General features: G+C 36.9%; 1 protein-coding gene across 5 annotated transcripts in view; it reads right to left on the minus strand.

Moving 5' to 3' along the window:
• TNPO1 (transportin 1) overlaps positions 1-17,232 on the minus strand; it is an 84,752-nt gene that overhangs the window by 18,471 nt on the left and 49,049 nt on the right. For all 5 annotated transcript variants that reach the window (XR_011249647.1, XR_011249648.1, XM_069556200.1 and 2 more), the window contains exons 6-12: positions 16,118-16,251; positions 15,391-15,472; positions 12,223-12,345; positions 10,160-10,278; positions 5,289-5,349; positions 4,282-4,450; positions 301-453 (exon numbers count right to left, since the gene is read on the minus strand). Coding sequence is in view for 3 of the 5 variants with exons in the window: in XM_069556200.1 (XP_069412301.1) it covers positions 301-453; positions 4,282-4,450; positions 5,289-5,349; positions 10,160-10,278; positions 12,223-12,345; positions 15,391-15,472; positions 16,118-16,251 (841 nt within the window). In the remaining 2 variants the exon portion in view is untranslated. The remainder of the gene's footprint in view (positions 1-300; positions 454-4,281; positions 4,451-5,288; positions 5,350-10,159; positions 10,279-12,222; positions 12,346-15,390; positions 15,473-16,117; positions 16,252-17,232) is intronic.

Here is a 17,232-nt window from a genome sequence, read left to right on the forward strand (position 1 = left end):
TCTCTTCATGACAACAAAAGCATTTGCAAAATATCTGGCTGGGGCTATAAGTCACTCTATGGTTGTTTAATAACAATTAACTAGCTCAAAAGTACAAACTCATTCTAAGATGGCTTTTAGACCTCAAATATCCTTTTTAAGGTTAATATGGATCACAGTCTTATCTACCTCAACAGTCTTATCTTACTAGGAACACAAATCAGTAAACAAAGTATGTGAGTCGTTTCTGCTTAATTAAAGTAGCCATGTCACATTAGCACCTACTGAGGACTTGACAGTTTAAGTTTGACTCAGACTTACCTTCAGCAATTGCTCCTAAAACCAAGATGCCTGATTCTTTAACAACCCATTCATGATGAAAAAGTAATTCTTTCAAAAGGGGCAAAATATGTGGCAAAAGTTCATCACGATATACATTTGCAAGAACATCTAGGGCGGCTGCAGAACATTTTCCTAAGGAAATATTTAATTCAAAAACGTTATATTAACTTCTACTATCATTCAGTTATATAACTATAAATCTATCTATATGTAGATAAAATTTGTACATTTTTACCTCTACGAAGTTTTAAAGAATTCAATTAAATAGGAGGTAATCACAAGAAAAAAAAAATTCTACTGACCAAGACACTTTATGACCAAGAATCAGTAAACTAATCATGAAAATATTTTGTATATGACTACCATTTTTTTTTTAAAATAAAGCTGTTACACTGGGCAGAAATAACACTTTACTCATCAATAAGGATCTTAGTTAAACTGTATGGTAGTTTCACTCATAAATATTACACTGCCATGAAACAAAATGAAATCTTTAAGTACTAATACAGAATGAGTTGTATGATGTGCAGAAAAGAATTAGCAAAGTATACACAATCTGATTTCACTTCTGGAAAATCAGCTTCTCCTCCAGAAAAGAAGATGCAGGCATACCTCAAATACTGCACGCTCAATTCTAGATCACTGCAATGAAGTGAGTAAAATCAAACTTTTCGTTTCCAAGTACGTATAAAAGTTATGCTCAAGTTATAGTGTTATTTATATTAAGTGTGCAATAGTCTTATGTCTAAAAAAAACCAGGTATACACCTTTACCGATACACACTTTATACCTAAAAAAATGCTAACCATTACCTGCAGTTTTAACATTGCTTCCTTGCTAAGCATAATCATTTCTAACTTTTTACTTAAAGTAAGAGATATGCAACTCTTCCCTTCACTTGAACATTCAAGAGGACACTGAAAGGTTATTAACTGGTCTAATTTCAACAGTGTTGTGTCTCAGAGAACAGGGAGGCCCAAGTAGAGGGGGAGAGATGGGGAATCGCCTGTGGACAGAGCAGTCAGAACACATAAAACATACATACAGTCCTCTGTCTTATGAGCACAGCCCATGGAGTCCCAAAACAATTATAACAGTTAACATCAAAGACCACAGATGACACACTGTCATAACAAATATAATAACAAAACAGTTTGAATTCTTATTCCAAGAATTACCAAAATGTGACAGAGATACAAAGGAGAGCAAATGCTACTGGAAAAATGGCACCAACAGACTTGATCAATGCAGGGTTGCTACAAACTTCACTTTATTTAAAAAAAAATGCATTATCTATGAAGTGTAAGAAAAAACTGTAGCAGACTGGTTCCAAACTGGGAAAGGAGAACGTTAAGGCTGTATATTGTCACCCTGCTTATTTAACTTATATGCAGAGCACATCATGCAAAATGCTGGACTGGACAAAGCACAAGCTGGAATCAAGATTGCTGGGTTTGAAATATCAATAACCTCAGATATGCAGACTACACCACCTTAATGGCAGAAAGCAAAGAACTAAAGAGCATTTTGATGAAAGTGAAAGAGGAGAGTGAAGAAGTTGGCTTAAAACTCAACAATCAGAAAACGAAGATCATGGCATCTGGTCCCATCAATTCATGGCAAATAGATGGGGAAACAGTGGAAACAGTGACAAACTTTATTTTTGGGGGCTCCAAAATCACTGCAGATGGTGACCGCAGCCATGAAATTCAAAGACGCTTGCTCCTAGGAAGAAAAGTTATGACCAATCAAGATAGCATATTAAAAAGTAGAGACATTACTTAGCCAACGAAGTCCATCTAGTCAAAGCTATGGTTTTTCCAGTGGTCAGGTATGGATGTGAGAGTTGGGCTATAAAGAAAGCTGAGCGCTGAAGAATTGATGCTTTTGAACTGTGGTGTTGGAGAAGACTCTTGAGAGTGCCTTGGACTGCAAGAAGATCCAACCAGTCCATCCTAAAGGAGATCAGGCCTGAATATTCATTCACTCTAATCCTTTGGCCACCTGATGCCAAGAACTGACTCATTTGAAAAGACCCTGATGCTGGGAAAGATTGAAGGTGGGAGAAGGGGACGACAAGGGATGAGATGGTTGGATGGCATCACCAACTTGATGGACATGAGTTAGTAAACTCTGGGAGTTGGTGATGGACAGGGAGGCCTGGCGTGCTGCAGTCCATGGGGTCTCAAAGAGTCGGACACCACTGAGTGACTGAACTGATGAAGAGTAAGAAAGCAAAGCGTGACAGACTAAGGTAAGCCTGTAGGTGTTTATGGAAAAACATACAGATGAGTGAAAAGAAGTCCCTCCCCAATGCAACATACATTATTACTTTTGCAGTTATCTACATTAAATCTTAATTCATCCTCCCCCTAACCTTACAGCTGGTATACAACGGGAAGTAATTTGTGATAGTAATGAAGACCTTGGGTTTTCTTGTTCTGTAACATATGGCTTCCAGAACTACTTGTGCCACCAGAACTAGCTATGCTAACCTTGGGCAAGTTTCTCTTTTTGCAGTATCTTTGCCTGCCTAAGGCTGTTGAAAAGATTACACGTGATATGCATACAAAGCCCCTGGCTTAGGGCTGGGCACTCTAAGGAATTGTTAGTTACAGGGAACTAAATGGGAGTAACCAGCATTATTCCAAATGAATGACACAGTTAACGACGATCATTTACGTCCTTAACCATGCCATCAGTTATTAGAAATCTCAGTCTTCTGAATCACAGAGTGGTTCTTACTGGTGGTGACTTTGTGTCCCAGGGACCATCTGGGAATATCTCAAGACACTGCTGCTTGTCGCAATTGTATGTGTATTCTCCCTCTAATCTCCTGCGCTACTGCCATCTACTGGAGAGAGATCAGGGATGCTGCTCAGAATCCTGTAATGGGCAGGACAAGCCCACAACAAAGAATTAGTGGCCCAAAACATCCAATGTGCTGTGAACTACAGAAGTAAAGATTTAAAAACCAGCAACCAAGCAAAACCGAAACACAGGTGTCGAGGTTCTCCACAGAGTTATCTAATTAGTGTGTGTGGCCCACAACACAGGCTGAACAGATGATATGGATTTGTAGCTAATATTGAAAACAGAAATTTTAAAAATCCTATTTGGAAGTCTGGATGAGAAAGGGATTTACATTATCTTAGAAATATGCATGATAATCAACCAATCCTCATGCAAATTATGACATACAAAAAAATAAGTTACGAAAACAGGAAAAGCCACGGCCAATGTTCCTATTTCGTATGTATTTTGCATCAAACATACATTCTGCATCCAACAAAACACTTTGAGAAGGAATATCATGACAAGCAAATGAAGAACAGACCCATCAGGAAGAAACAAAACAAAGCCACAGTAAGATCATTACTTCACACCCAGAAGAAGACACTCAAAAATTACTGGCAAACATGTGGAGAACCTGTAGCCCTTAAGACACTGCTGGGGGAAAGCAAACAGCAAAGTAAGTGTGAAAAATAGTCTGGCAGTACCTCAAAATATTGAACATAAAAGTTTCCATGCGACCCAGTAATCCTATTCCTGGGTATATACCCAAGAGAACTGAAAACTTAGGACCACATACACCTTACGTGAACTGTTCAGCACGACTACTGACAGCGGCCAAAGAGGGGAAAGAAAATGTCCATCTGCTAATGAACAGATGAATCAGTCACAAAGACCACTTTTGTATGATTCCACTTATAGAAAATGTCCAGAGGAGCTCAGAATATGGGAGTGACTACTAAGTATGTAGTTTCTCTTAGGGTGACAAAAATGTTTCAAAATTTACTGAGATGATGGTTGCACAACTCTGTGAATACACGGAAAACCATTAAATTGTATTCTTTTGTATGGTTAAGTGAACTGTGTATGAGGGCACTGTAGGATGTGAGTTATTTCTCAACTAAACTGTTATCCAAGCAGGCGACTGTGCTTCTCTCTCTGACTTACTTAGATTCCAGTCAGAAATCGTGTCATCGTCATCAATTTCATCGTCGTCGTCCTCCTCCTCTTCAATTCCATCTTCATCATGCTGCTGAGCCACTGTCCTTGATCGATGAAACCGTGGCCTGATATCTTGCTCACTATCAGGAATTGTTTCATCTTCTTCAACATCACCCTGTGTATTTTTTAAAAGGAAAATTCTGGTTATATTCATATAAGTTAATAGTATGTATATGGGTAAAAGAATGAGAATATTCACAGAGAGCATGACATATGATTCTGAAATATGGCTGATGCTTGAACAGTATGGGTTTGACCTGCAGGCCAACAGATAGCGTGACATGATTCTGAAATACAGTTGATGCTTGAACAGTATGGGCGTGAACTCCATGTCCAGTTCAAACAGGATGCAGATTTCTCTCCAGTAAATGAAGTATTAGATCACTACATAATCTGTGGTTGAATTTGCAGATATGGAACCATGGACAGGAAGGGCCAACTGTGAAGTTATACAGGGATTTTTGACTGCACTGGAGGTCAGTGCCCCTAATATCCCATTGTTCAAGGGTCAGCTGTATACATCTTCTGCTTGCCCCTACGTAGAAAATAGCTCTTTGTGAAGGGGAAGAATAGGCTATCACATAACCCATGATAGATTATCAGGGATTCTGAACCACATAAGATGGTTTCCCAACATCTGGTATAATCTAGAGTATCTGAATTAAATTCAGAACATATTTTAAGATTATTTTAAAATGAACCCCAAACAGTCAGAATTAACAGGAAATTCACACTAACTCTACTAGTGTCACCATCTAGTTAGTTTCAATTAAGCTAGAATCTACTGCCAAATTCATTATGTTTGCTTCTTTCTTTAACTCCATAGCATATTACATAACAGAAAGCCTATTTAAATAGAGCCTACTCTAAATAAATGTTCTATTAGTCAAATTCAAAGATCTGTAAGTCAGTGAAAATAAACATCCTTATTCATCAGGGAATAGTTTCCTTACCTTAAGTAGGATAATGTCTATATCTGAATACTTCATGCCATTCACTAACACAGGGATCAACCTATAAAGACAGAAATTCATGAAACAAAGATCTAAAGATCTCAAGGTCTCAACAACCTCATGAATACTAATAATACCACCACTACTGTTAACACTGCCTTATAGCATATTCTATGTCTGCCCTTCTCCAATGATGAGTACTCCCAATATACATCTTAGGCCTCTTACATACTCATGCACAGAATCTACTGGATGGAACTTTAGAGTGGACAAGATAGCTTGTCAAGAGTGCTTAATACATGAACGAACATTCCCAATTCTTAAAGACTGATGTTCCATGATGCAACACTAAGAACAATGCAAACAATCTAAATGTTCGTCAGTAAGGGCCTGGTTAAAAATAAGTTACAACTGGGAATTTCCCAGCAGTCTAGTGGTTAGAACTCTGTACGTTCACTGTAGGGGCCGGGTTTTAATTCCTGGTTGGGGAACTAAGATCCTGTAAGGATTTTATTTTTGGATGCACAGTCATAAAGAAACACATGACAGTGAAGTTGGAAAAACAAAAAACCACCAGTGCAAAATACATAAAAAGCTCATATCCATTTGTATTAAAAACAATGAGATTCCTAGCCACAGCAATCAGGTAAAAAAGGATGCATTCCTATATACTAACAACAAAAGATCAGAAAGAGAAATTAAGGAAATAATCCCATTTACCATTACATCAAAAAGAATTAATACCTAAGAATAAACCTACTCAAGGATGCGAAAGACCAGTATTCAGAAAACTATAAGATACTGATGAAAGAAATAAAAGAATGACACAGACGGAGAGTTATCCCATGTTCTTTGATTAGAAGAATCACTACTGTCAAAATGACTATACCACTAAAGCTACCTACAGATTCACTGCAATCCCTATCAAATTACCAATAATATTTTCCACAGAACTAGAACAAATAATCTCATTATTTGTATGAAAACGCAAAAGACCCTGAATAGCCAGAGCAATCTTGAGAAAGAAAACAAAGTTGGAGGAATCAGGCTCCCTGACTTCAGACTATACTACAATACTACAGTAATCAAAATAGTATGGTACTGGCACATAAATAGAAATATATTTCAGTCAGACAGGATAGTAAGTCCAGAGATAAACCCATGTATCTATGGTCACCTAATCCATGACAAAGACGACAAGAATATACAATGCAGAAAAGTGTCTTCAGTTAAGTGGTGCCAGGAAAAGTGGACAGCTATACACGTAAAAGAATAAAATTAAACACTCCCTAACACTATACACAAAAATAAAAAAATGGATTAAAGACCTAAATTTAAGACCAGACACTATAAAACTCATAGAGGAAAGCATAGGTAGAACACTGACATAAACTGCAGCATGATCTTTTCTGATCCACCTCCTAGAATAATGAAAATAACAAAAACAAACAAATGGGACCTAATTAAACTTTAAAATGCTTCCGTACAGCAAAGGAAACCATAAATAAAATGAAAAGACAACCTTCAGAACGGGAGAAAATATTTGCAAACAAAGCACACAACAAGGACTTAATCTCTAAAACACACAAATAGCTCATGCAGCTCAAAAAAAAAAAAAGACAAAAACAACCCAATCAAAACGTGGAAGATCTAAATAGACATTTCTCCAAAGACATACACGCGGCAAAAAGGAGCAAATGAAAAGCTCACCATAAAAAACAACAAAAATAATGCCATTTGCAGGAACATGGACAGTCCTAGAGATTGTCATACTGAGTCAAGTTAAGTCAGAGAGAGAGAAAGACAAATATATCGCTTGTATGTGGAAAGAAAAAAAAAAGGTACAAATGAACTTACAAAACAGAAATAAAATCACAGATGCAGAAAACAAACTTATGGTCAAGGACAGGGGGTGGCGGGGGGTGTTGGGCAGGATAAATTGGGAGATTGAGATTGATTAAATAAATACAGTTTATATAAAGTGGGTTTCCCATGTGGCACAGTGGTGAAGAATCCACCTGCTAATTCAGGAGATACAAGAGATGTAGGTTTGATCGCTAGGTCAGAAAGATCCCCTGGAGAAGGAAATGGCAACCTACTCTAGTATTCTTGCCTGGGATATCCCATGGACAGAGGAGCCTGGTGGGCTACAGTCCACGGGGTCACAAAAGAATCGGATGTGACTGAGTATGACGACAATATATAAAACAGGTGACTAAGCAGAGCACAGGGAACTCTAGTTAAAACTCTGTAATGGCCTGTATGGGAAAAGAACCTAAAAACGAGTGGATATATGCTCATGTGTGCCTGATTCACTTTGCTGCACATCTGAAGCTAACAGAGAACATTGTAAATCAACCAACCTCCAATAAAAAATTATTTAAAAAACAAGATTACCTATATAATTACTTATATACACAGACTAACTAGGAAAGCTACACAATAAACTGGTATCTTCAGAAGTTGAGTGAGCAGGCTAAAAAGGGACAATATCCATCTTCTACTTTATTTCTAAATGGCTGATATTTTTATAATGAGCCTACATTCAGTATTTCTATTCCTTTTAATAAAAGAGATGATAGTGTTTAAAATGTAAAAACAGAAAATTTGAAGGATTTTATTCAAAAGAAATAAGGCAAGAAGGAAGAAAGTTCTATGGACAAGGTTATCATAGTCTGATAGAAGTTTAGAAATTTTATTTTTAATTTCTTAAGAGAACCATGATGTCTGTAAACATGGAATTTCAGGTATACTGAAATATTTATGACTAGCTAAAAAAAAATGTATCAAAACATGTTAGGTAAAGGTCAGAACACTAACTTTAGTTCTGCTTGCTGCTATGATGGTTTTCATCCTTGACAGGTTTCTTACACTTTGTTTTCTCACTGTTCATACTCTTGCCTGGAGAATCTCATGGATGGAGGAGGCTGGTGGGCTACAGTCCATGGGGTCGCAGAGTTGGACACGACTGAGCGACCTCACTTCACCAAGTATATACCAGGCACTAGGTTGTTTTCTATGGATCAATTCGTTAATAAGCCCCAGGAGATATTAATGTATTATGTGTAAGAATAAAGGTGGGAAAAAAACAAAATAATCCTGATGAAAAAAGACCTGTTCTACCAGATGACAAATGCTGAATAACCAAAAGAACATACTACTGGCTAAAAACAACAACAAAAACCACACAACATAGCCCAGAAACTGAAAAAAGAATTTAATCCTGTTCTTTGTTACATTAATGCTTTCTATGTGAAATAAGAGATCTCATTTTGATCTCATCTCATCAAAAGATCAGCTAAAATTGCTGATCTTTTTAGCCTGCTACCAAGTTACTGGTTGCTTAAAAAAATTTGGATTTTATTAGGGTAATGAAAGAGACCACCAATCTATAACTGCTCTTATCATCTCCTAATGTTAGAGCTTAGGTTTGCATTAATAAAATCTCTTCAGCTTTGTAAGAATGTCTGTTTTTTATAAGACTTAGAATTACATGATCCAATAGTAAGAAACAAGCATATTATAAAAGCGGCATCACAAATTAGAAGAATAAATTTCCTGGTGGGGTGGGAGGTGTAAGCACACCTTACACTTTACTCCCCAATAAATTCTAGATTGACTAGAATTAAATATAGGTGGAATAAAATATAGGTTGTATTGTTTTCTTGCTAAGAACGGACTACATGAAAATGAGAACATCCGAGTATACTAACTTCTGAAAAAAGTGTGACTCCACTAATACAACATATTAAGACAAATGGTTATTTTTTGTGTGTATTAGATGGCTAAGATTAGAAAAACTGTAACTAATGATGGCAAAAGTTGTGACAAGATGAGACACTGCTAGTGCATTATAAACTGGTGTAACTTCACTAGGGAACACCATGATGGAACAGCACTTCAAAGTTTAGACTGCTGACACGGAGGAAAGGGCACAACTTACACTGACTGACAGGGGCCAACCACAAAACAGTGAAGAGAGATGCCTTACTCATACTATCAAACTTCTTTCTTTCTAAAACACTGATATATGACATCTGGTATACAGTACTGGGCACCCCAGGTGGCTCAGGGATAAAGGATCCACCTGCCAATGCAGGAGATGTGGGTTCAATCCTTGGGTTGGGAGGATCCCCTGGAGGAGGAAATGGCAACCCACTCCAGAACTCTTGCCTGGGAAATCCCAAGGACAGGGGAGACTGGTGGGCTACAGTCCATTTAGTCAACTGAACATGCACACATGCACACAGTATTAACACAGGAAAAAACACATTAAAAGACAGCACACCAAAAATAACAACTGATTACTTAAGGGGGTGGAAATCCAATGGAGTTTAAGTTTTCATGTAGAAAATTAAGTTTATGGGTCCATATTTTAATTTCAAAAGAATGTGAGCACTACTTTTAAAAGTAACTGACTTTAATTGATTTCATATATGTTTCATAAATCACTGCTTTTTACCTAAAAATAATAGTTTTACATCAATTATCTCAATACTGGAAAAATGTATTTAAAAAACTGACTTAACAGCGTTCATTGGGTTAAAAATAGACTTAACAATATGTTAACCAAAAACTCTTACCACAACTAGTAAGAAGATCTTTGGAGTCCATAGTCAAAATTACAAGATTATAAAAAACTGCCATGGATTATCCAAACTAAGTTATGATTCACAGCATAAACCACCCTCATGTAGTTTAGGAAACAAAAGGAATTGCTTCTTAAATAAATGTCTTTACTTACACCATCAGTAAAATTAAGCTCAACTTCTTCAGAACTTAACTACCCGATGGTGTAAGTATGCAACCTAAAAACATGAAAGTAAGGAGTCACTGTTAACAAGACAGCACCGCTAAGAAGAAATACTTACTTGGGAAGATGCCGTATGAGGACATCTTTGCATATTGGCTGCTCAGCCAAAGTGAGCCAAAATTCGCAGGCTTCTAAAGCCACATTTTCATCTTGATCTTGGGTCCTCTGTAGCATGTACTGTAAACAAAAGATCTTTAGTATTAATCAGTTTAAAGCATACAATTAAACCTAATCCAATTTCAGCAAGTTAAGAGTCCTTTGCTATGGGCCTTACTCTTTACAGCAGTTCTCAATTTAGGGTTTGGATTTTTTTTTTAAAGCCTCCTAATCAATTCTAAAAAGCAGCCAAACTTAAGAGCTACTGTTTTAGAATCTTGCCTAATATAAAGTGTCCAATTCATGTCTGTCTGCTTCTCAAAATAAACTCCACTAAACCTTTCATAAAATGGACAATCTTTTTATAACTACCCAAGCTGTCTCTTATAATTACAACTATCCCTTGAACCAACCAAGGGTAGGGGTGCCAACCCTTCAAGCAGTCAAATAATCCACATAAATAGCCAATCTTCCATATATACAGCTCCTCATCTGCAGTTTCAGCCAATCTTGGGTTATGTAGCACTGTAGTACATATTTAGTATATAAAAAAAATCTGTCTATGAGTGGACCCATGCAGTTATAACCTGTGTTGTTCAAGTATGTATTTTAATACTCCCAATATTTAAGAAGATATAAACATATTATATAAGATTTTTTTTTAAAGAAAGTAGAGACATTTGTCCACTGCAATTTTCAGTTGCCAACAAAATAGGTTTATCATGTCCTTTGAACATACCAAGCCAAATTCACTTAGTTGGAAGGACATCTATCTGATCTCCAAATCTATCCAAACCTACCCTCCTTTAAAAAAACATCCCCAAACCAGGAAATCCCCCGGAGACCCAGCGGCTATGATGCAGTGCTCTCTCTGTTGGGGCCCTGGGTTTGAACTAAGATCCTGCAAGCCGTGCAGCTCGGCAAACCCACCCCTCCATAAAAACCTTATACTCAAAAACAAAAGAACCAAAGGCACGAATTCCCAGTGTACCTGGGGCTGAAACTGGGGTCAAGTGATGAATTCCTGAATGAAACATTTCATACTACAAAATACAGCAACACAACCACTGTGATAGGTCACCCCCTCCCTACTACAATGCTGAACATTGGTGAAGAATTGCAGCCTCACAAATTAGGTTCCCCAGGTGTGACATGACAAATGATAAAACATTTTTCTTTATTTTCTGGTTAACACCAAACTCCTGACGAAATTTTCAACCAACGCCACCTGATTCTTCCAAACACTTCAGAGAGAACAGATTTATCAGCAAAAATGTCATTTATTCCCATTTTGCTGCTACATATCCTTATCACTACATCTATTTTTCCTCATGTTTTAGAAAAGGAATTGCTTAACATCATGAATGCTATCCTTTCTCTAACAGGTCTTAGAAATGCCATCCTTCAAGTACAACTATGTCCAGTAATATGAAAATTAGGCATGACTCTTTAGCAATAATGAGTCTTACCCAATAAATTACACTGTCCTAATAATAAGCTATTATGTATTCCTTACTATAATTATGGCTGATCAGTGATCAATGTACTTACATAAAATTATTTTCATCACATAAAAACGGAAAGAGAACCTTTTAAAATCTAAATGGTCTACTAGAACTCACTATAAAGATCATAAATTTTCGACTTAGAAATCTCACTGTTATCATAAATCAAAAGTTGATCCGATCAACTTACCAGTAACGTGTAGAAAACAAATTTTTATCTACTACAATTTTATTGGCCTAAGTTGTATCTAGTCAATACAAATAATCTAAATATTTCCTAGTTACATTACAGTTAAAAGCTATCTACTCCTGTAAATTACTTTCCTCTCTATAACATCTGAAATCTCATGAAAGAAAAATCGCCACAATGGTAACTTATAATTTCAAGGCAATCTTAATTAATTTTTATAACCCCCCCAAATGTGACAGACACAAACCAGTGATCTCACACTGCATGTCTTATGCCCAAGAATTTCCTCAAGGGGACGAGGAGGAGAGAGTTTTAAGCTGCTTGTATTACCTCAACTATATTATGCATGTGAGGGAGCAGGCGATCCATCCGAACTTCAAGCAGCATCACAAGCGCCCGGCACACATTTTTCCGTACCTCTGGTTCTTCATCACCGGCCAAGGCGAACAGATTCTATTGCACGAGAAAAAGTTTCTTCTAGTTAAATATTCCAATATACTAGAAAGGTTTATACATAATATTATCTTCCAGGTGGTAATATTTAAAGAAACTAAGAAGATATAGCACAAATAAAGGCTTATGAATTAACTGGCCCACAGTATTAGATTATAAAGACAAACACAGGAAGCTAACTGCCCAAAATTATGATTTCAGTAAATGATCTATAGCCATTCTTTTAAACAGAGTATGAGTTGCTGTGTTCTGAAGTAATTTTTAGTTTGCAAGAATAAAACCATGTCATTAGGACAGAGGAGCATTCATCCAGTTCACCCAGAAGTAAAGATAATTATTAAAATACAATCTGATTTACCCTTCAAAATTACTGTCAAGAGAGTATTCCTACCAACACTGATTCTTAACAGGCACATGTTCTATAAAAAAAATCAATAATTGGGACATACATACAGAGAGTTTCTAACAACCTAACCCTCAACTGTTGTTCGCTAAGTCAAACTATTAAAAAATAATAAAGGTAGCAATTAATCTGATGCTGTTCTCAACAAGTTTCTCTAAAAGTAAAAAAAAAAAGCTGAATGGTTCTCAACTCCAAGATGTTGTTACTCAATTTTATAGACTGAGAGAGAAATGCAGGTTAGACATCATGTAACCTGCATACAAGTGGGGGACCTAAATTTGGAAAATTATGGGTAAGTCCACACTCAGTTCACTATACCAACAAGCCTTCACTAGAAGTTGTCTCTTGAAAAGGTTCAAGTGGAGATTTGAGAAGAAAAAAACAGTAAGCCTTCCCCATCTCACTCCTGAGGTTTTACGTTACACACAAACACACACACACACACACATATTAAAAGCAGCAAAAAAAGAGCTAAAATAATTAAGTAAAATCCAGTGTGCCCCACTATCTCTTCCCAGGACCACAGAAACGTCTCTAAACAGATGAATCTGAAATCTTATTACGAAGAAAGGATAAGACAATAGAATAATTTAAATATCAAATGTGACAGTACGTTGCATTTTGAGAACTTTAATTTCTCCAAATCCTGCCTCTATTTCTGAGGCTTTCCAAACTCTGCAGTTGCACTTTTAATTTTACACAGTCAGAAATAGTACTGTTTTTCCAGCAGGTGCTGCTTATATACAATCTTTCATTAAATTTGATGCTGTGTTACCCATGAATACCCAGCTTTATCAAGGTATGTTATAGCCATTATTAGTGACCAATACACTTTTCATCAATCAACCTTGAGTATTCATTGGAAGGACTAATGCTGAAGCTCCAATACTTTGGCTACCTGATGTGAAAAAACTCACTGGAAAAACCCTAATGCTGGGAAAGACTGAGGCATGAGAAGCCGGGGTGACAGAGAATTGAGACGGCTGGATGGCATCACGGCCTCAATGAACATGAGTCTGAGCAAACTCCAGGAGACAGTGAAGGACAGAAAACCCTGGTGTGCTACCGTCCATGGAGTCACAGAGCAGGACACAGTGTGGCGGCTGAACACCGCTCTTCATCGGTGCCACCAGACTCAGAGGCGTGACTTCAGCCCCTGATAAAACCACTGGCAGCTGAAGAAAAGGATGAAGAACCGGGTGAGCTTCACTGTATTATCAAGCAGCAAAGAAGTGTTAATAATGGTATTTAACACTAACGGAAAATAATTTTAAATGTCAGGAAATGTTTTTGTTCCACTTGCTAAGTATGGTACTGTGGCGTTTTTATTTTCAGAAAATTTTATTCTATATTACATCTCTGTATAAGATGCTGGTGTATCCATCACTGTTCTCTTTAAAGAGCTATGCAAGAACACTACTGAGTGGAAATACTATTGTAATTGCAACAAAAGCTACTGCTGCTTCTAAAAATGATAGCAGTAGCTGGCATGCGGAGTGCTTACTTTCCATCAGACACTGTTCCATTTTTAGCAAATACCTTTATAACAATCCAAGTAGGTCTATTAAAAACTGAAAATACCAGTTAAATGAGGTGCGTAAGCTGTGGAGCTGGGATCTGAACACAGGCAGTCCGACTCTCCAGACTTCTACTACTACCCGCATTAGAAGTAGTCTACTACCCTCTATCGAACTGGACTGAAACTCCTTGAAGCATAAAATTTATGTTCTGTCACTACTAAGCACAGTAGGTACTCAGCAAAATGCATTGAAGACGCATAATTTTGTTTCAGTTTTCAAATGGCTCGAGGACTCTAATGGCTACTACTTGTAGTTCACTGGTTCAGTTCAGTCGCTCAGTCGTTTAAGAAAGAAGTTTGTCAATTTAAGTGATAAGGAAAAACAATTTCTCCTCAGCTCTTTCTGGTAACTTCCCAATAGGACTACCAGCAGTATGGTCTCTGGAGGATCTTTTTTTTTTTTTTAAAGAACAGCTGGAAAGGAATAGACTATTTAATTAAGTTTCATATGATGAAAATAAAAGTGAAATACTTAAGGAACTTTAATAACGCTTTCAAAATCGCTGTTACTGTCTGAAAAGAAACTCCACTGCTTAGAGCCGAATGGCCAAAAAACTACATCTGTCATCTTTCCGCTATTATTAAAAAGTAACTTCAGAAATACTCACTAAGATGCATCAATTTTTCTCCCAAACCTCATTTTACATTGAAAACCAATGGAAAAAATAGAAGTACTATCCTTCCAGTCTAAACCTTTAGATTCTTTATCAAAGTAAGTTTATTCAACCTCTTCATGTTCCTATCACAAATGAGCTTGGAGGCTTAATTTCCATATGCAATTCGAACAGTACGCTGAAGCAGAAATTTTTATAATCAAGGTATCAAACAAACATATATCACAATGTTTATACAAGTAAAAAACTCAGTATGAGGGGAAAAGTAGTTTTTTTTCCCAGTTAACGAGAATCATAAAGTTTAACTGTATCCAATTTTAATACTATCACAAGCAATTTAAATACTGCCAGTTCATAATTACAACTTACTACGTTTATAAAACCATACGCAGTTAACACTTTCCAACCTTCTCAAAAGTAAGATGGGGGTGGGGGGAGGAAACGCTCACCTCAATAAAGGAGTCGATGTGCAGCATCAGAGCCTGAGTCCTGCTGATGATGAACTGATTGACACAGGCAACAGCATGAGACCTGGAAGCAGAATTTAAAGTGCGCTCATTGAAGCTATTTTCCATTCACAGAAGACTGGCAAGAATTTAAGAATTCCTCCATAAAAATATTACGGTGTACATACAGCCCCATGCACACACGCACCATTAAGAAGACCGAGTCAAAATTCTCTATGTATTATCATATCCCCCCCCTCACATTCGTTCTGTGTCAAGTGAAAAATGCAGGTTGTGGAATAATAACTTGTAAGAAAGTGTAAAAGTATCTGAAAGGACATGTTCACTCTCAAGAGTGGGAGGTTGGCTGGGAACGTAATGAGAATTATTTTAGATTTAAAAACAATGGGCATGCATTCCTTTCAAAAGGGCTTCCCAGGTGGCTCACTGGTAAAGAATCCACCTGCAACGCAGGAGACGTAGGTTCAGTCCCTGGGTTGGGAAGATCCCCTGGAGGAGGGCATGGCAACCCACTCCAGTGTTCTTGCCTGGAGAATCCCATGGACAGAGGAGCCCGGTGGGCTACAGTCCTCGGGGTCGCAAAGAGGTGGACACGACTTAGCAACGGAGCACACAGGCAATCACAGAAGTACTAGGTAATGCAAAATGAGGGAGTGGTCAGGTTTGTATCAGAGTTAATAAATGAATTTAATACTGGCTATACAGATACCTTATTTTTGGACTACTGTGCTTGAAGAACTGTAAAAATTTGGGAATCATGATGTTGAGCGGACGATCTAAAACATCACTATCTAAAATCTCAGCAGAATCTTCACAAATTTTCTGAAGGGCGCCAAATGCTCCCTGTAAAAGACATTTCAATTATTAGAATTAAAAATGAAGCTATTTTAAAAGCAAATTGAGGACTATTAACTAATTTGTATGGATTAATGTTCTCAGCCCACATAAAATCTGCATCATGAAATCCATATACTTAATCATCAATTTTAAGAAAAAGTATACCACTGATTTAAAACCGTAACTTAAACATAATGGCACATTTTAATTTTAGCATTAAATGACTCAGAATTAGAATTCTGGTTGGCAGGGACTGTAAGTAATGTCATCTAATCAAAAAACAACTTTTGAAATATTCTTGTCAATTTTAAATCAACACTAATTTTTCTATTAAATATTGGTTTGTTAAAACAATGTAAAACTCTACGTTTATGTATGAGTCTATTTAACTACTGTATCACTTCTTTCTGAAATACCAAAAGAAATCTTAATTATCATAATTATTTACATATAAATCATTCACTGATAAAAATTGTATTCAACTGGCAATTTCCCTACAACCATTTTACAACCAAGTGGCTTATCTGGAGAGCTCCTGTGTACAACATCTAGCCTGTTAGTTACCTCAACCACCTCATTTACTCTTTTTATAATTACATCAGCAGTACGTTGGTGCTTATTCGCTACAGTACAGTTAACTCAGTACTGTATGACAGTGGCTCCACGATTTCATGATCATCAGTTGAGATCACGAGACTTTTTATTCTTGCAAAGTGCTTGCTTAAGATTTTGGTCTTTTATGTTGTGGTCTTTATACCAAAGCCCTATTTAAATTTTCATCAACTGTTACCCTACAGCTAAGTGTTATTTTTATTTTCCTATAATCTTAGTGTATTTCCAAGGCATTACTAGAAAACATATATGAGAATGCAAGCCTTTTTCCTTTTGTTTTAAGAAGGGAGAAGAGTGACTTTTTAAGACTCCTTTTCGCTAGCTTCTCCTCTCCCTGGTCCTCTCTTCCCCAAGTCAACCTGGCAATAAACGGTA

The sequence above is a fragment of the Ovis canadensis genome, chromosome 16 (genome assembly GCF_042477335.2).
Source record: "Ovis canadensis isolate MfBH-ARS-UI-01 breed Bighorn chromosome 16, ARS-UI_OviCan_v2, whole genome shotgun sequence".
Classification (NCBI taxonomy): domain Eukaryota; kingdom Metazoa; phylum Chordata; class Mammalia; order Artiodactyla; family Bovidae; genus Ovis; species Ovis canadensis.